At 41.9% G+C, this 20682-nt stretch overlaps 1 protein-coding gene across 4 annotated transcripts in view; it reads left to right on the top strand.

The window, feature by feature from the left end:
* The window catches only part of LOC108433052 (receptor tyrosine-protein kinase erbB-4), a 629333-nt gene that overhangs the window by 269215 nt on the left and 339436 nt on the right, over positions 1–20682 (top strand). For all 4 annotated transcript variants that reach the window (XM_017707323.2, XM_037539223.1, XM_037539222.1 and 1 more), the window contains exon 2: positions 16949–17100. In XM_017707323.2, coding sequence (XP_017562812.1) covers positions 16949–17100 — 152 coding nt within the window. The remainder of the gene's footprint in view (positions 1–16948; positions 17101–20682) is intronic.

Here is a 20682-nt window from a genome sequence, read left to right as displayed (position 1 = left end):
AATAAAATTGTAAAGTTATGAAAATAAAGTTGCAGTATTTCGAGGATAAAGTAGGCTAATTGAAGAGCTGCTATAATGCATTGGGGCCTCCGTTGAAGTACTGGTGATGACAAAGACACCCAAGTGTGCCAGAGTTTACCGGTTATGTCCCATTGTAGTTTCGTAATTCTGTGACTTTATTATTAAAATATTATGATTTTATTAAACAATACAGCTTTATTCTCAAAACGGTATGACTTTTATTCTTGAAATATTACAAATGGATTCAAAACATTACCACTTTATTCTCCAAGTCTATCTTTTGTTTTTTTAACAGTGGCCCTAAAACACTGTTGTAGTTTGAGTTATAGGTACTGCCTAAAAGTACAGTAAAGTTGATCAACAAGGCAGAGACAACAAAGACAAACCGCTACTACTGCAACTAAAATACTAAACTACATCTAGACTGTTACCTTATATGAGTTTATATTTAGAGACTAAGCTAGTTTATAATGAATGTCTGGCATTAGCAGGCTAGTTGGTCAGAGTATTTGTCATTTCCTTACCTTATGTTTGAGTTGCATTGGCTAACGTGCTCATTTGTGAGCTAACTGACTGAGATGCTCAACAATAAACACATGAATCATCAAAAAAAGAGATTTGAGGAAAAACTCTTAAGGAAATTAGGTAGAAAACCACAACTTTCATTACCAATTGTGGAGTTTCTTGGCTGCCTTTACATTCCAAACACATTGGGTAGGCGGAGCCAGCTGCAGCATCTTGACTTTCCATTGGATGGTCTGGATGGTCTGTAGACTTGACTTGTGCATTCAGTTATTCCCTTTTTTTATAAATCTGAGCTGTTCCATCCCAACTTTCACTCCTGAAACTGGATTCTGGTGCATTCTGGCCCATTTCCAACCTGGTTTTATTTACGAAAACACCTTTGATTCATTTTACATGTCAGTTTTTACAATTTTATAATTAAACAGACTGTGCCTTTAAAACTGAGCTGCACTATATTGCCAAAAGTATTGTGTGCCTTCACACGTATATGAACTGGAGACTCCAGAGAACACGTCTCCACTGCTCTGGAGTCCAGTGGCGGCGCTTTCCACCACTTTGCATTCCACTTGGTTATATAAGGCTTGGATGCAGCTGCTCGGCCGTGGAAACCCATTGCATGAAGCTCTCTATGCTGTTTTTCAGCTAATCTGAAGGCCACATGAAGTTTGGAGGTCTGTAGTGATTGACTCTGCAGAAAGTTGGCGACCTCTGTGCACTATGCGCCTCGGCATCCGCTGACCCCGCTCTGTCATTTTACAAGGCTGAGTTGCTGTCGTTCCCAATCGCTTCCACTTTGTTATAATCCCACTGACAGTTGACTGTGGAATATTTAGTATTGAGGAAATTTTCCAACTGGACTGCACAGGTGGCGTATGATCACGGTACCACTCTGGAATTCACTGAGCTCCTGAGAGCGACCCATTCTTTCACTAATGTCTGTAGAAGCAGTCTGCAGGACTAGGGGCTCGGCTTTATACACCTGTGGCCATGGAAGTGATTGGAACACCTGAATTCAATGATTTGGATGGGTTAGGGAATACGTTTGACAATATAGTGTATTTAAATGACCTCTTTTTTGATTAACTTGTGTTATACCACACTCAAATAACACGTCTTCCACTTCAGGAGCTCTGCTATAGGTTGTCTGCAGGAACTCTTTTTTTTCACTTCCACAGGGAGGCTAAACTGCTGAAGGCTGAATGAGTGATCATGCACAAATGTGTCGTTTAGACAGTACGTCATATTCTTTTGTTTCCATGATACGGTGCTTTTAACACTTGCCAGGTTGCTCTTTATCATTTATCTAGTCAGGAACTGCCCCCTTCTCCCACGATCACAAAGAACGACCTAAAAATGCCCTGGCACGGACACCCTGTTAGTTGGAACGTATGGCTGGCTGTATGTCCAGTGTGTTAGCGCTGATGTCCCTGGCCATTGGAAGCGTGTTTCTGATGCTAATGTTAGCCTGTGCCATATGGAGTGGGCAGGGTGGTGGTGGGGGGAGTAGGGAGAGGTTTTAGAGGGCATGGCCACTGCACCGTGGCATCGACACATAAAGATGTAATCAGAGCTGTTGTTATTACTGTTTAGCCCCTCACCAGATGGCTTTTAATCACCAGAGAGGTGCAGTAATCAGGACTTTTCTGTACACAAATATTGCAAATGTATTGTAACAGAGCTGAGGGCACACAAAACAAACCTTGTGTCTTGTCTTAATTCGGGCACCGATCACTGTGTCTGAACTAATACACCAAGTACTGTCTCCAGATGTTTGTAGGATGGTATTGTGTCAAATAAAATACTGATGTATTTTTTGTTAACGCATGAATCTTCATGTCATTCTGTAATTTTAATAAAAGTTCAGCCTAATATTCAACCTTCCATACTTCTTTTTTTTTTCAGTTTTAGTGCACTACCTATGTATTTACACTACATTTACATTTATGGCATTTGGCTGATGCTCTTATCCAGAGCGACTTACAATTTGATCATTTTACACAGGTAGGTAGTGTAGGGTGTTTGCCCAGGTGGGGATTGAACCCCAGTCTACAGTGTAGAAAGTAGAGTAAGAACACAGGTGGCGTCCGATCACGGTACCACGCTGGAATTCACTGAGCTGCTGAGAGCGACCCATTCTTTCACTAATGTCTGTAGAAGCAGTCTGCAGGCCTAGGTTCTCGGCTTTATACACCTGTGGCCGTGGAAGTGATTGGAAAAGCTGAATTCAATGATTTGGATGGGTGAGTGAATACTTTTAGTAATAAAGTGTATAATATATATATATATATATATATATATTAAAAAAAAACAATAAAACACATTGTTTTGAAAGAAAGTGCACACACCTAGCTTCCAGTCAGCGTCTGACAGCATTGCTCACTTTCTCTAAGCACCACAATACACCACTCAGCATTTTGCTGTTGCTGCATTAAATTAAACCTCGAACATGACAACAGAAATAGAAAGTAGGTGACATATGGCTTGAAATGTACACAAAGCATGCCAGCCAATCTAAAGCCTTTGAGATAAACAGGGGCGAGGTGATGCATTCAATTGACAAGGTAGCATAAAATTACAGAGGGATTAGAAAGAATGTGAAAGACTGAGACTTATAAAAAGAAATGCATTGAAAACTGGATTTTAATGTTCAGTATGTGTTGCTTGTTTGTGTGGAATATTACAGTTACTTTTGGCCTTGCAAACCATGATTGGTTGAGAGGCGTTCTAGCCGTGCTGATATTTCACCATAACATCACGGCTTTTTCGCAAACACTGTATCACTCAGCTGAGACGCCGTTGCTAAGCAACGACTTTGACAATTGTAGGAGGCGCTCAAAACATTTGAATGTTTTTACTTCTTACTTGCCAAAAACAGAAAATGGACACTTAAGATCACATTTGATCGACAGCCGATTTGGTCAGAGTCTGAAGATGAGATGACACTAAATTCCCAAACAGTCAGTTGGTCTGTGTGGAGCTAGAGAACAAACTGCCTGCTGTGCAGCGAGTGGGCGGAGCTCATTACTCTGACGTAGCAGCGAGCTGCTCGTTAAAGAGCTATAATTAGGAGGAAGGAACTGAACATTAAAACATATTAAACGCCGCATTCAAGGCCAGTTTATTCATTTCTTACTGTATTTATTTAGCTGTTGTATAAAGCAGTAGAAACACTCGAGGAGTGAGTTATCACTATAACATCACGGCTGTGATGATCTACGGAGACCAAATCACAGCCGGGATGTTATTTCACGATAACACACTCCCTCAAGTGCTTTATTGCTTAAGTACTGCGTGCTTTTCCTTCTCGTTGTAATTAGAGACAGGGGGTTCTCTTTGTTGATTGGTTAGCTGTGTATTTATTTATTTATTTATTTTTGTGTGTGTGTGTTCTCCTTGGAAAATTGCTCCCTCATTTAACTGGTACCAGACATGGTTATCTCACTTAATTATATTGGCAGCTTATTTCCTTTAATTCTATAGAAGGTAAAATGCAGTGTATCTGGTGAGTGGTAGCCTTAAAATTGCTAAAAATGAATGAAAGCAAGTGGCCACCAATTAGCATGATGCTAATAGCATCATAAGAATTGGTTCCCACTGACTTCCATTCATTGTTAGCTGTATTAGCAGCTTTGGTTGACCAGATTCTGTAAGAACATACTGCATCCTGTTGCATTTGCTAGCATGAACAAATCACTTACCCTTTAAGTGGTCAATGAGCTGCTGAAGTACAGTGGCCCCAAAAAGTATTTGGATATTTGTTCCAATCTTTTTGGCAAAATGTTCTTTCAGAAAGTGGCTGAGGTGCTTCACACACTGTTATCACTTCAGTGATGCTCTCTGAACACAAGCTGACCAACACCATTGTAACAAAAACACATACAACACACTCTGTGCGGTCTGGTTGGTCTCCACAAAGAGCTGACCATCAGTTTAATGTTGTGCTGAAAGTGTTTCTCTCTCTTTCCCGCTCTCTCTCTCCCCCTCTCTCTCTCTCTCTCTCTCTCTCTCTCTCTCTCTCTCTCTCTCTCTCTCTCTCTCTCTCTCTCTCTCTCTCTCTCTCTTTCCAGTAGAAGTTGTTCAGTGGTTAAAAGGTTTAAGTGTCCTCATAGTTCCCAGGTGGGGCAATCGTAAGCGTTGACCCTATCATCAGGAGATCGCGAGCTGGTTCCCTGGTGATGCTACAGCCGTCTGTAGCCGGGAGTCCAAGAGAGCACAGTTGGCCTCGCTCTCTCTGGGTGGATAGGATGCCCCCCCCTCCTCCCCCCATCACTCAGTGGCGTCTGTTAGCTGATGTAACAGATCTGGCGGTTATCGCTTTCCTCCGAGCGTTCTCCGTTGTCCAATGACGTTGCGTGAGCAGCAGTTTGAAAACATGCGGTTGCTGGTTTCACAGGTCTCGGAGGAAGCCTGTGTTAGCCTTCACCCTCCTAGCATTGATAGTATTGTGTGACTGGGGGGGTTCTAACTAGCGGGTGGAATTGGAGACGAGTAAATTGAAAAAAAAAAAGGTTTAAGTGTCCAAATACATGTTGTGGCCTCTTGATTTGAGACACAGCTAAACTTTCTACTTTCTGGTGACCAGTGATTTGTAGTGACTCAGTTTCCACTTACCACCCACTTCAGTACCTAAACTGATCACGTCTTCCGAGCGGAAGTACCGGCAGTGTTTACTTGCGCAAGTGACATTTGCAACTTTATTTAATTTGGAGTCAGTAGCTATTGGCATGACCTTTTCCGCCACCGCTGCTGGTCCGACAGGCCCGCGAGACTCTAGCCCAGCTTTATCGGCGGTCAATAAGACCAGCACGCTTCGTTGATGAAGCCATTTTGTGCTGTGTGTTATGAATCGAATTTGCCTAATAGCGGACTGCAGTGGTTGAGTGTGTAATTCCACTGGGCGTATTTATAGGAAGAAAAAAAAACAAACTCAGATTGAAATGATTGAGAATGTTTGTGCCATTTCTCAATAATTAATGCCTCAGAACGTGACGTGAAACCCAGTTGAGAACGAACAGTGCAGCTCTGTGTCATGCATGATATTATCTGCAGGTCTTCTGTTCAGTAGTTCTTATGCTTGTCACAAAGCATAAAATTCAAACTTACTACAAGAACAGGACTCTTTGACTCGTTTTCTCATGGTCCGTTTGTTCATAAGTATTCAGCAGAACTCGGGGGATGGAAAACTGAGTGATAGAGTCTGCGTAAGGCCACACTTCCTGGCGGAAAGTGAGGAAAAATGGTTTTGCCATTATCTTTAGATTAGAAGTGGGACCAGTGTGCTGTCATACCATGTCAAGGTGAATAAACTTTCCAGAGCTCGCGCTCTCTCTCTCTCTCTCTCTCTCTCTCTGTCTCTCTGTCTTTCTTTCTGTCTGTCTGTCTGTCTCTCTCTCTCTGTCTCTCTCTCTGTTTCTCTCTGTCTTGCTGTCTGTCTCTCTCTCTCTCTCTCTCTCTCTCCCTCTCTCTATGTCTTTGTCTCGCTGAGTGTCTCTCTCTCTCTCTGTCTCTCTCTCTCTCTGTCTTTCTCTCTGTCTGTCTGTCTGTCTCTCTCTCTCTCTGTCTCTCTCTCTCTCTGTCTTTCTCTCTGTCTGTCTGTCTCTCTCTCTCTCTGTCTCTCTCTCCTTTTCTGTCTTGCTGAGTGTCTCTCTCTCTCTCTCTCTCTGTTTCTCTCTGTCTTGCTGAGTGTCTCTCTCTCTGTTTCTCTCTCTGTCTTGCTGAGTCTCTCTCTCTCTCTCTCTCTCTCTCTCTCTCTCTCTCTCTCTCTCTCTGTCTCTCTCTCAGTGAGTGTTGTCCAGGTTGTGAAGGAAAGCTTTGGTCAGTGACAGGTTTTGTTGATCTAATTAAAAGAGAACAGCGAACACGCTTGGATATGACATTTTCTGCCATTTTTAGTGTACAACTGAGTTTAATATGCTGGAACAAAGTAAATCATGCAATAAGAAATGTGCCATAACTTTTACACAGGCCACATTTTATGTTTTAGAATTCTCACTATGTTGAATTCAGAAACAAACAAACAAACAAATACATACATAAATTAAAGTGGCATAGCTTTTGCACAGGCAGCATTTCATATTTTATTTTTCATCCAATTCATTAAGCTCAGCAAATAAATGGTAGTTGTGCATTACAGTTTGCATAAAATGTCATATTGCAGTGTCTTCTCTGGACAGTGTGTGTTAACTTCACTGGTCAACATAACATTATTGACCAGGGGTGTTCAGACTTTTGGACACGACTGTATGAACAAAGACGTGTCTAAAAGAACAGCAAGTGCTAATAGAATGTGAAACTGAATCAGTTTTCAGATGATTATCAAGTCTACTTACATTAAGGCTCTTGATCAACAGTAATAGTCTAGGGCTACGTTCACATTACAAGCCTCATTGTTTAAATCAGATTTTTTTGCTCAAATCTGATCTCTCTGACATGACGGTTCACACTCGTTTAGGTAAGAGATTCAAATCTGTCATTACTGTGATGAACCGACGTCCTGACATGACCCTCATGCCCACATCCTGTTCAGTAACGTCACATGAATGAATCACTGCATCATCAGCACAAACTAACGAGCAGAACGAGCTTCGCTGAGAAGATCATTAACTCTGATCAGCTCTCGGCTTCATTATTAGAGCAAGATGAAAGGCAAAAAGGTGAGATGTTCTGCTTTTCCACCATTTACAGGCTTTAGCTTCTGTTCGGCGCTGCTACCATGGTAACGCTGAATGATGGCCACTCGCACAGTGGAAATAAAGCACATGAATTCTGATCTGAGCGTCACATTAAGGTCGTACGACCACGAATCAGATACATATCACATCTAGGACCATATCAACGTGGCTCAGGTAGGATTTGAAAAGATCAGATTTGTGTCCACACAGCTCTGAAAACATCTGCTCTGAGTCACATTATCAGAAAAATCAGATTTGTGTTACTTCAGCCTGGTAATGTGAACGCAGCCCACAAGGTCTAAATCTTTAGTGTGTAGTAGTATCAGGCTGCTTCACCAATCTTTTCCTGCTTTATTATTGAAATGTTCAGTAATGCAGCCCTTGACAGTGTTGAAACCTGATTTGGAGCACAGCTTGTCATTTTGTGTCTCATCATAGTTCTTCTTGCCCTGTTTAAGAGCTTCAACAGACAAAAAAAGAAAAGATAACTTTCGACACTCATAGGAAGCCCATGTCAAACGAGATGTTTTCATTTTGTTAACCAGACTCGATTCAGAGTTTCATCCGGGGTCTTTATCATGACTCGGAAGTTTTGGCTCGTGAGGGATTTCAGCAGAAATCCGCTAATGAAGTGATTAATGCCTTCCCCGCATGCTGTGTATTGAAAGCTTTGCTTTGTCTAACATGAACGCGCTCACACACATTCTTTTTTTTTTCTTTCTTGCCTCTTTTTACCCGCGGCTCATAATCTCCTCATTAATTAAATGTAATAAAAAATTCTGATTTGTGATTCATTGCCCCAATCCATCATCTCTGAAATGAAAAACCACAAGAGGAGGGGAAAAGCATCCGAACCCCAGACAGTGAGGAGGAGAATAAGGGACTGGCAATAAAGTCGTCAGCGCTGCTTTGACGTCTCCGTGTCTGGTGCTGTAGAAGTTCACTGAAGGAGACACGTCTTTCAGGCTGGTTCGCCAACTCATCTGTCCTGAATCACAGACTAAGCGGCAGTGCATGGCTCTGAACATCTGCCTGTAGTATCACCAGACTGCAGATATGACCACAAGGCATGTGTTCATTGAGGCCCTGTCACAACAGCTCCTACAAGCAAAGTGTCGCATGCAAAAGTTTGAACATGCTGGTCAAATGACGTTTTGTTGATTGTGACCTCTTAAACTCCTTCCCTTTGGTTCCAAAATGCACTTCGTCATATTCTTCATAACTTTCATAGCTACATTCAGAAGCTGGGCGTCGTATGAGGCTGTAACTGTCTTCTTTCCAATCAAATAGATGGTGATGTAATTTTAAACCCTTTAATAAAAGACGCTTTTCTACTGAAAGTCGACCCGTTTTTCCCCAAATCTGGGCTATAAACTATAAACAGACGGCGTCTCTTCAGTGATCTGCTCTGGAAAAATGATTTTTATAAAATAACACAAAGAGCGTCTAAGATTTTTGGCTTTCAGCAGTAAATTGTAAGCATATAGTGGTATTTTACAAATAAATAAGGAGATAAAGAAAGAAATGCATTTATTTCATGCAGTTACTGAACAATTTGTTCATGTAAATTCAGTTGGACAAACCAAAATATACCCTGGAGAATAAGAGGATAAGTTAACACATCCTCTACAGAAGTGAACGCATGCCAGATGTTGTTTTGTTTGTTCAGGTTTGTTAATTTGAACAAATAAATGAAAACAGGGCCCTAAAATTTACAGAAATGCCTCATAAGTCTGACCGCTCAAAAAGATGTTTTAACTAATTTGCAATTATTAGCTGCACCTCAAATCCTAGGCTACAGCTTTGGCTCCTTACTAGCCTATTGGTCACATGAATGGAACGGTCCTAAAGAGGCTGGTGACGTCACCAGAAAGGTCCCACCTCTTCAAATTGTTCAAAGAACTGGTAAGAAAAAATGGCACCTGTCGCATTGTGTTTGCTGCTTCTTGAATTCCTCATGGAAATGGAGATGTTCTTATGTAGTTTGATAAACTACATACATACAGATGCTTCTAAATGATATACGATACACTCTCAGAAATAACAGTCCGAAAGCAGTACCCCTCTTGTCTCTGGGGTGGGACCCTCAAGGGTACCTCTCAGTATCTTTAGTCAGGGAACACACCTGAACCGTAATCCACTGAAACGATCTGTTCTAAGCTGTTCTGACTCCACACACCCCGCCTCGCCTCCAGGCTTTTTATTTTACCTCCTGTTTTAAAGCATTCGGTCATAAAAAGGTACAAATATGAACTTTTCACCTGGAAAAACTCCTTTAAGGTTCACAATCTGACCTGAAAACCGCTGCCGAACTTTGAGAGAACATTTACACTGTTTGTATCTTGATGAATTAATCAGTCATTTAGACTTTAGAAGGTGATAAAGACGAATTCAGGGACATGAGCAGCTGACATTTTAAGTCAAGCTCTGCTCCAACAGCTTCGTTTTTCCTCATTTGCATGATGCTGTTTATTTTATTTTATTTATTTATTTATTTTTTTGTTGGCATCGTTCATGCTCATAGAACTGTGGGTAACCGAAGGTGTGGAAGGATACATCAGAGGCATCCTTGAAATCACTCAGAACATTTCTAGGCCGTATATGAAGTCCTTCACATTGGAACGGCCTGCTTTGACGTAGCGATCAAGAAATGCAGCCTAGGCTTTGGACCACATCAACAAAGCGTGCAGTTTGACCAAAACTGCCCAAACATTTACATGAAACTGTATGTACCTTCAGGCATTCAGTAAAGCCAAGCCTGTTCTCAGAAGAAATTGGAGAGTAGGTGATCGTGTCCTTTTATGTGTTATTATATGCCCATTCGTTTCTATTAGAGTCAGACTGGTATATTGGATGTCTGATAATGTTTGCTAATATTGAGGCACCATGAATTTATTAATATAGAAAATCCTGCCATTCAAGCACTGCTATTTAGTGGTTTTATACTGGAGCAGACAGACACCTCTGCTGTGAGGATAATTGATCATTTATGAAGTTTTAATGGCATCGTGCTGTTCTGCCCGTCTTAATAAAGACTGCTAAACTGACAGTCAGCACTCACCTTTTTTATAGAATAAGAGGCTTCACTGAAAAAAAATCGTGCCAAGTGAAAGCATTTCTCTATGAGATTATTATAATCTTTTATATAATAGTATTATAAGATTATTCAACCTACATATCACTGCTGTCAGAACGAAACCTTGGGTCTACATTGTTGTCATTTTTTAATTGTTGACACTGTTGAAAATGCCTGTTGACCTTTACATTGCGTGCATATTTCATAATAAATGGACCAGCATGACTTGGAAAAAAAATCTGGTTGTATTGACTTTAACAGTAAAGTTTTTTTCCTTCTCCTGTAAAGTTACCATTTTGAAAGTGTGAGGTTTTGTCCTGACGATATGCAGCGATATTTTTATTTGAACCTCTTATTCTCCAGCATATTTTTTGTTTTTTCCATCTGAATTTACTGAAATTATTGAGTAACTGCATGAAATAAATGTTGTTGTTTTTTTTTCTTTCTTCGTAAAGGCTCCCCTCAAATGAACAGAACATGTGTTTTATGATCACACTCATTGCTATATGCTCACAATTTACAGCTCAAAGCCAAAAGCTCTTTGTATAATTTTATAAAAATTATTTATACCATCTTTAAATCTCTTTATAGTTTATAGCCCAGATTTGTGGAAAAATAGGTCGACTTTCAGTAGAAAAAAACTTGAGTTCGGCTTCTTTTATTCTAAGGGTTTAAAATCACATCACCATCTATTTGACTGGAGAGAAGACAGTTACAGCCTCATACGACACCCAGCTTCTGAATGTAGCTCATTAAATATGAAAGTTATAAAGAATGTGACACAGTGCATTTTGGAACCATCTGTGTTCTCAAGGAGTTGAAGAGGTTAAGTAATTCTGTCTAGTGAAAGTGTCGCACTGATAACATTACTGTCACGCATCCCTCCAGCAGGGACTCCAGTTCCCAGAACCCCCTGGATGATCGTGTGACTCTGACTCCTTCACACACATCCTGTCCAAATCAGCCTCCCTGAATCCTGATTATGTTCACCTGTCGTGTGTGTCGTGTGATTTGTTTAGTTAACTTTTTAAGCCCGGGCTTTCGCTTAGACACTTAGCGAGGTGTTGCTGCTGGTTCCAGACCTACTGAGCGTTTCATTGTGTATTCTGGTTTGTTTTTCCTGTTTATTGATGCATTGCCTGTTTATTACGACTCTGCCTTTTTGCCTTTTCTCTTTGACTTTGTTATGACAGTGTTTTCCTGGTTTTGGACTGTTTTGGACTTGACCTTGGCATTTTTTTTTGACAATGACTTCAGAACTCCCTCAGACTAGTAAAGCCTCTTCGTTTTTTTATAATCAACTCGCGTCTGATTCGTTCTGTACTGTTACAGTCAAGACCTAATCCAGACATAAATTTATGAATGAGCAGAATAAGATCATTCTTACAAAATAGATTAGATATTCTTACAAAATTCAACTTAATATAGATGACATCACTTCTATAAAGAGGACTCTTTAAAAAGAGCAATAAGAGCTAATTAACAAAACCAATAAAAATACTAAGAACTGCATAGAAGCTCCGCCCTCACACTAGAGCAGAGGTCTTTCATTAAAATTTTATAAGGTCCAGTCAAAGAGAATTTCCTCAATGAAAGGTCTGTGTAACGTGGAGGAGTGATGCTGAGGCGGACGCACACGCTGAGAAGAGCGAGATTTAAAAGGTACAATTCTAAAATCAGGGTCAAGATGGTCCCGAGTCAAAGAGCCAACACGGAGAGATCGGGGTACAGACATGACAACAAAGGAACACAGGATAAACACAATAGAAGCCGGCAGAAACTAACACCCAACAATTCAAACACTTCAAACAATACAAAGACCAGCAAACACACAGGGGAAAACACAGGATTTAAATACAACATGGATAACGATGGTTGACAAGACACAGGTGGAAAACAGGTGGTTACAATCAGGGGTGGAGTCAAGAAACAAGGGGGCAGGACTGGGAAGAAACAAAACAAAAGCACATGGACAGGACTAATCAGAATCAGAATCCTTTATTGATCCCAGGGGGAAATTGCAGTTGTTAGAGTTGCAACCATTTATGTAAAAAAAAAAAAAAAAACACTTTAATAATTTAAAACAAAGATAAAGAGAAATTTGCAATATGTACACAAGATTTAAGTTCTTATGAATACAGTAAAGTGGTGGTGGCTGTGATAATAAATATTAAACATCTAGTATAAAGCAGTTATTGTACCTCCGAGTTATTGCACACAATTATTATTATTACGCATATGAACAGTTGGTATTGAGTTTTGCACAGATGAACCACACTTTGTGAATCACACACTGAGGGAGGAGTTATAGAGTTTGATGGCCACAGGTAAGAATGACCTCCTGTGGCGCTCTGTGGTGCATTTCAGTAGAATGAGTCTTGCACTGAATGAGCTCCTGTGTCTCATCACTGTGTCGTAGAGTGGGTGGGAGCCATTGTCCATAATGGCCAGCAGCTTAGACAGCATCCTCCTCTCCGACACGGCCATCAGCGAATCCAGCTCCACACCCACATCATCACCAGCCTTGTGGATCAGTTTGCTGAGTCTATTGGCGTCTGCCACCCTCAGCCTGCTTCCTCAGCATGCAACAGCATAGAGGATAGCACTCGCCACCACAGACTCATAGAAGATCCTGACCATAGTCCGGCAGATGTTGAAGGAGCTCATGCGCCTCAGAAAATAGAGATGACTTTGGCCCTTCCTGTAGAGGGCCAAAACAAAAGCACATGGAGGACTGGGAGGGGCCAATCGTGACAGTCTGGAACATCATAATGTCTAACTTGCATTATGATTCAGTGCCATACACTCTTTACTGAAGTAACTGAATTTCGAATCAAATAAAGTCCAGTTCAGTGATATTTCAACAACATTTATTGTTAGTTTTCTCTTTTTAGAGCAGGCCATATGAAGTAGCTTCCCTCTGACTCACTTGCTGTTTCATCTCGTCCCCCTGCCATGTGTGCGCCACTCACTGGAGTCTCAGTCCTCATCAGAATGCACAGATCTGATTGGTTGAGCAGCGTCACATGTGATTTTCACAACTCATGATTGGTCAGTGAGTTTCCCGGCCGCTAAAGCTACTGTAAAGGCTAGAAAAGTTACACAGATTAAAACAGGACCACTCGGTCGAAATTAAATAATTCTCCATTGTTTATCGGTTATAGGCCCAGTTTGTGGGTCCGGACTAAGACCGCGGTGGGGCTGCCCACCGTTAGTGTTTGGCTGCGTGAGCAGCGCTGTGCCGCAGCGACGAGGCCTCTCAGGCCAGCTGCTTAAGCGACTCTACATCACAGCTACGTGGCTGTCTGGGCCGGCCACTTGAGTGATGCTGCATTGCAGCTATGAGGCTGCCTGCACTGGAGCCATTCAGCTGCAAGAAAATGCTCCCCTTTCATGGTTAAGGACATTTTCAGCTTTCGAGGCTTCCTATGCTGGTTGCCTGTGTGACACACTGTGGTCGTGGAGTGAGACTTTCCCCATGGCTAAGGACTCTTTTCAGGCTAAGTGACTCTATCCTGTGGTCAGTGTAAAACCCCTGCTGTTGGAAATGTAGAGTTTTGTGTAGTGTGTGTGTGTGTGTGTGTGTGTGTGTGTGTGTGTGTGTGTGTGTGTGTGTTCTGTGTTGTTTTATTTATTGTTGTTTATGTATTTTGTTATTTTCTGATCTTTTTGTAAAGCGTCCTTGGGCTTCTGAAAGGCGCTGTATAAACTGACCTTGAGTTCATTTTTGACTGCATTATAATCCTAAAGGCTGATAATATCAGCTCAGTATTTAAACATTTCATAGTTTTTCAGCATTTATTTCTTTTGTGTTCTAGTTTCTATACCTCATTTCACTTTACTGGGATTTTTTCTCTTTGTTGTGATTGAGGTGGGCTTTATTGGAATGTCTGAATTGTTGGCAGTGTTAATATAAGCCACCCCCCCACCCCCCCCCTTCATGACTTTCTATGCCACACTTTCCCTGTAATATCAGCAGCGAAGCCCCGAGGGCGCAATAACTGTTTATTACCACTAACCGAGCTGTATAATACCTCCCTCCCTCTAATGCATGCTAACGCTTATTGAAAACTCCCCACTCCAACACCTGACCTGTCCACTTTTCCATTTCCCTTCCTCCTGCGTCCTTTGCTGAAATTGTACGGCTCCTCCAGCGCCTTGTAATCTAATAAGGGGTCGGAGGGTGTTGTTTGAACAATGGCTCGTTCGTTTCTATAAAGCCGACCACATCAAAGACGAGTTTTTGTTTGTTTGGTTGGTTGTTTGTTTTTATGTATACTGTTTATTCTGTTTATTCTCCCTCTTTCTTTGTGGAGTAATGAAAGGTGGATGAAAAAAAGAATGAAAGAATAATGAAAGTTTGCTGGCAAGGCCAAGTGTGTGATGAAGGGCACTGAGAGCTGTATAACACACACACAGAGAGAGAGAGAGAGAGAGAGAGAGAGAGAGAGAGATGGAAAAAGAGTGAAGAAAAGTTGGACAGAAAGAAAAGGATGGAAAAAGAGGAGAGAGAGAAAGAAATGTGAGTGTGTAATGAAAGAAATGAAGAGAGAAAAGTAAACTAAAGAAAAAGATGAAACGGTGTGAGGGAGTCTCACTCACCCTCTCTTTTCATTTCTCACCATCTCTTTTTTTTACCCTCATCCTTTTATCTTACCATTTCTGTTTCTGTCTTTCCCTCCATCTTTTTTTCCTTTTCTCCCTCTCTCTCTCATCCCTCTCTCTCTCATTCACTCTCACAGTTTCTGTCTTTCTCTCTACCATTCTTTATCTGCTGTCACTTTTCTCTGTTGTTCTCTCTTTTTTGCTCTCTAAATCTCTCTTTCTCTCTCTCCATCCTTTCTTTCTTTCCATGTCATCCTTTTCTTTCTGTCCAACTGTCATGTCATTTGCTCTTCCACAATTTTTTATTCCACTTCCCAATTCTCCAATCTCTCTCTCTCTCTCTCTCTCTCTCTCTCTCTCTCTCTCTCTCTGTGTTATAGTGATGGTGGTAGTATCAGTGTGTCTGGCTGTTGTGACAGTGACTCAGTGAAGCGAGAGAGAGACAGAGTGTGTGTGTGTGTGTGTGTGTGTTTGTGTGTGTGTGTGTGTGTGTGTGTGTGTGTGTGTGTGTGTGTGTGTGTGTGTGTGTGTGTGTGTGTGCGTGCTTGCAGGAGGGGTGGGGGAGAGGGGGTTATTCCCCTACTGGGTCTCAGCAGCTGATGCTGCAGATGGCCGTTGTCTGAGAGTGGTGAGGAGTGGCTGATGGGTGGAGATGGCCGTGTTTAATTACGTGTCAGGTCTGCTCTGCGGGTGAAGACCTGCTGGATGAGCTGATCTGTAGAGTATTCAACCGCAGGCCTGTCACTGTTTGTCATCAAACTGGTGAACTCCATACATGCAGTCTGTCTCTCTCTCTTCACTCTTAAACTACATTAGTATCAACATTAATCATGAATCATATCACACTTTCCTTACAGATCTATTTCTGAGTAAAGTGACGTATCAGGGAGAGTCTCAGATCTAGCTGAGCGATTCCTCTCCATGATGGGTGAGGTGGTGAGAGAGGGAGGACGATACAATTGGTTAACATTATTTTTTCCCCACCTGCTTGTGTGCAGTGTTGCAATCACCAATCAGAAGACGTTTCAAAGACAGGCAAGCATCATTACACTTTGAGCAAAAATTACTGGAGAACAAATATTTTGATTTTTGAGTGATGTGATGTGAGACAGTTTAACATCACCAAGCAGTGAACAAGGAAAAACGCTGATGCAGTGAGATGTTCACACAGTGTAGAGACCTGACCTTGCCGGTAGTGTGTGAAATACTCCCTGGTATTTAGGGGCTCCCATGCTGGCTGGCTACTCCAGCATTGGCTGGCTGCAAACTCCCTCGCCATAGCAGGAATAATACTAGCCTTAGAGGCAAGGCAATGTCTGGTTTAACAGTTGCTCTTCTGGAAATGCTCTTTTCTAGATTGATAATGTTCTCTTCCACACTTCACTGAGATCTTCACTGAGATCTGACAATGGCTAACAATTCAATCTTTCCACTGGACCCATAAGTTGGAAGGACCAACTGGGTAAACTAGTTTGCTATAGCGCCACCCTGAGGCAGAGCAGTGCTGCAGCTCTAGTTAGTTAAGACTACCAAAGACAGACACTCGCCCGTTGTGGGTGAAGCAGCTAAACATTGATTTTCCTTGAATTTGTATTTGAGCATCTGTTTTTCCCTAAAGGACAGAATAATGTCATAAGTTTACTTTCAGTGACCCCTCAGAATTTTAGTTTTGAGACATTCAGGGTTCCAAGAGGTTTATTAGGAGGTCCCAGACCACCCAGAACCCCCTCTGTTTCACACTTTGCTTGTCAGATGAAACTGATGGGGGGGTTATGAAATGGTGAAACGTTATGATGGAAAAAACATATAAACAGCATTATTTTGACTATTTATTGATCTATATGTCATTTCATGTACTCTATACATTACACTAGAAACCAGACACTAGAAACCAACTACCAAACCACCATTCTTGTGTATACCAAAAAAAAAGCATTTTTCACCATTTACATTAGCTTAATATGAATATTATTTAATATAAATAGTGTTTTCCTGTTTGAGTGAGTTCACTGAATTCAGACTCTCTCTCTCTGTCCTCCTCTCCCTGCAGTGTGCACTGGAACAGAGAATAAGCTGAGCACTCTGTCGGATCTGGAGCAGCAGTATCGGACTCTGCGTAAATACTATGAGAACTGTGAGGTGGTGATGGGAAACCTGGAGATCACCAGCATCGACCGCAGCCGAGACCTTTCCTTTCTCAGGGTAAGAAATGGAGCTTGAATTATTTGTCAAAACCCAGTCAGGTTCAGTCACATGCAGACATCGGTTCCCAAATATGTTTTAAACTGCTTTTTAACCCTATGTGAAAATTCTTTGAATTTGGAAATTCTGGAAGTTCTTCCCTCTAGAGCCTGTCATTTACAAGAGTTCTCTAAAAGAAACAGTTACTTAGGGAACCAAAAATGGGTCTTTCATGGTATTACTCAAAGGAAAGTAGAGAGAAATACTTTCATGGTACTCTCATTCCATAAGTTTTGGTAGTCTTATGCCCATACAGTGTGAGCAAAGGTACATTTACAACAGAAATGGAACGAAAACCAGCCCATCTGTAATCTGATCCAGAAACAAGTACTGAAGGTGCATTTGGGATAGTTTGGTGTTTGACCTCTCCTGGATCCTATCGGGACATTCCCTTTCCTCTCACATCAGCTTGTGTCAGAACAAGGGGAAACCATGGAGGAGAAGCAATGGGCCATCACAGGAAGGTCAGAGACCTTTTCTTCTGGAAATGCTGAAGTTAAAAAGTGTGGGGAAAAAAGGGAAAAACTGCAGGATGTCTGCTGTGTGTTTGGACGTGGCTGACAACCCCTCCTGACCTGCCTTTCAATGGCAGTCACTGGATGGCTGGTTTTTACTCAGCCATCTCCAGCTAACTGCAGTTGATTCGAGTGGATGAGGGAAACGGTGAAGTCCCACTGGGCTGTAATTCTAGCTGAGTTGCTAACAGCCTTGCTTTTTGGCTGGAGGCTGCCAGATCCCACAGGGCCATCTGCAAAGCTGAGGTCAGTATTTGAGAGCTAAAAGAAGGGTCAGGTAGGTGCGTGGGGGAGGGGGGTGAGTGGCAATTCAGCAATCATCAAGGCATGATCCCTGTGGCTCATGAGCTCAGTCTTCAGAAACACCAGCAAGGGTTACGTACCTGATTCAGCTCATTTCATGATTAGCAAAACTGTGATGGGTTGAATCAGCTGAGTTGCAGTGAGGAAGGCCGCTGCAGCTCTGGGGTGGGTTAGAATTAGCTTTGACAAAAGATTTGTAGGAGAAATACTTATTGTTTCTTCTGCACTTTTAACAATAAAAGCTCCAGCAAAGGTTTTTATTTTATGATATTGCTTCAAATAGCCATATGGCACCATTATATATTTAGAGTGTGCCTCTTTCAGCTTGCTAAAACTTTGGGGTGGTTTCTAAGATCTGCTTTGTATCAGAGAAATATAAAAGTTACAAATACATATGTATGCATCAAATATTGTCTGTCTGCTGGTTCCAGTAACGGAGCTGTTTTCAAGCCCTTAGAGTTGAAGGGTAGGCATAAGCACAGACCAGGGCCCTTTAGTGAAAATGACAGGATGAATGTAAATATAACTAAAAATGGCCAGGGCCTGCCGCCAGGCCCAAACTGTTCTTATACACTTTGGACTACAATGCAAACAGCTCAGCTAGTTTGCATTGTAGTCCATCTACTGGCTGAATAATAAACCTTAGTATGTAATAAGCCCACTGCCTATAGTGAGCTTATTACAAACTAATAGTTTGGCCACAGGCTGGGACAAGCAGCAGCTTGTAGGGGTGAAGAGAGAGCGCAGCATAAGGCAAAGTTTCTGTGTTCCGGTCAGTCTACATCCCAACCCTTTACCTATGGTCATTAGCTTTGAGCAATGACTGAAAGAATGAGGTTGTGGATGCATGCAGCAGAAAAGAGTTTTGGGCTACACTCTACTTGATAGGGTTAAGAGCTCAGTCATCCAGGAGGGGCTCAGAGTAGAGCTACTCCACATTGAAAAAAGCTAGTTGAGGTGGTTCGGGTATCGGTTTAGGATACCTAAAGACTGCCTCCCATTGGAGGTTTACCAGGCACGGCCTACTGGGACGAGACCCAGAGGTTGTCCTAGGACTTGCTTTAGGGATCTCCAAGTTGGCCTGGGAGTGGCTTGGGCTCCCGTTATAAGCTGGAGGAAGTTGAGAGGGACAGGGCTGTGCGGGCTTCTCTGCTTTCCCTACTGGTACGACCGTAGCTGGACCAAGCGGTATTAGATAATATTGATGATGATGAAGATGATGATAATGGTGTAATAAAGTTGGGACTTTAAGTGATTCATATAATTTACAGCCAGTTATCCACTATGCTGTCCAAATACTGTGAATGAAGGAGTTGTAACTCAGTGCAGCCTTGCTTAAATCTCTAAGGGCAGTTATACAGGCTGAGGGTGGAGGGGGAGGGTCTTAGCCCCCCATCTATCTGTGCATGTCTCTGTCAAAGGGGTGTATTGGGGATGAAAAATAATGTGTGATCGAGGACCAGAGTTGAGAAGCACTGTATTAACCAATTTACCATCAAACTGTCCTGGTTTCCCAACATTTGACATGGTGTGTCCTTCGAAGGCTGAGTAGACCCACGAAGGCTAAACTGAAATAAGACGATTGGCTCTATGGCGGATTCCCTGTTTGCATCAGAGCAAGGCTGTTCCCGTCCTTACTGTTGCATCATGAAATGGTGCTCGTCAGGGTCTTTCTTTAAAGATGGAGCTAGAAACTTTGATTTTATTTTTTATTCTTTTCATTTAATAGAGCTGGACATGCTTCTCTCTGTCTGCTCATTGCTCCCCAAAACAAAACTAAACTTTAGCAAAAGTTTTGCTTCAGACCACATTGTCTTTTTTAAATACATTTGTATTGTTAGCTGTTTGACTCAGTTTAAATCCAATACTTACATTTAAGTGTCTCCTCTGCCGGTTGCTCCTCTGTTGATGCCATCATATTCTTGTATCCTTGCTGGCACACGATGAACCTTGGAGTATGTTGGCTGGCGAAGCATCCTTCATTGACAGGCAAAGGAAGGAGCCTTCAAAATGTGACGCAGTCGGCCTTTAAATGCAGCCTCCGAAGGATGCAGCCCCTGAAGTGGTACACAGCTATTGTGTTGTCTTGTCCAATTTACTTTGCTAATTACACCTGCCAAGTCTCCTCCTATCGAACAAAGCCACAAAACTGGGAGTGTGAATGTTAGCGTGTACTTTTGCCAAAAAGCATGAATCACCACAACATGTTTTTAAACCAGCCATCGTTGGGCAGCTCAACGCACTTGAAGGAAAACACTAACTGCCAAATCTCTTACATCAGCTAGTATCACACAGTGATTATGGTTGATGGTTGGCCAATGCATGGATGATCATACACCTAAGTGAGCCCACATGGGGTCATTTTCGTCCTCAATGAAACGGCTACCATTTTTCCCTGCTCATCTTTTCATTATTTAATCATTCGAGGTTTTTGACTTTGTCCAGATGATCCGTTCCCAAGAAAATCCTCTCACTGCAATTTTGTGTGAATTTGGATCTATCCTGGTGGAAACATCTAACTCTCCCTGTGGTCAATTCATTAATTTAGACTTTGTGGCACAGCAGGCCTCCGTGTAGTCACTTTGCCAAGTTGCACATGGAAGGTACAGGCTGTGCATCATTTTCATCCAATGGAGGGAGACGGAAAACACTTTGAGAGGAAGAGCTCTGGGCAAAATGTTTCATACCAGACACAAAAGTATACAAGATCAATTTCACATTAGAT

The sequence above is a fragment of the Pygocentrus nattereri genome, chromosome 6 (assembly GCF_015220715.1).
Source record: "Pygocentrus nattereri isolate fPygNat1 chromosome 6, fPygNat1.pri, whole genome shotgun sequence".
NCBI classification, from domain to species: Eukaryota; Metazoa; Chordata; class Actinopteri; order Characiformes; family Serrasalmidae; genus Pygocentrus; species Pygocentrus nattereri.
This window is presented reverse-complemented; position numbering and strand designations above follow the sequence as displayed.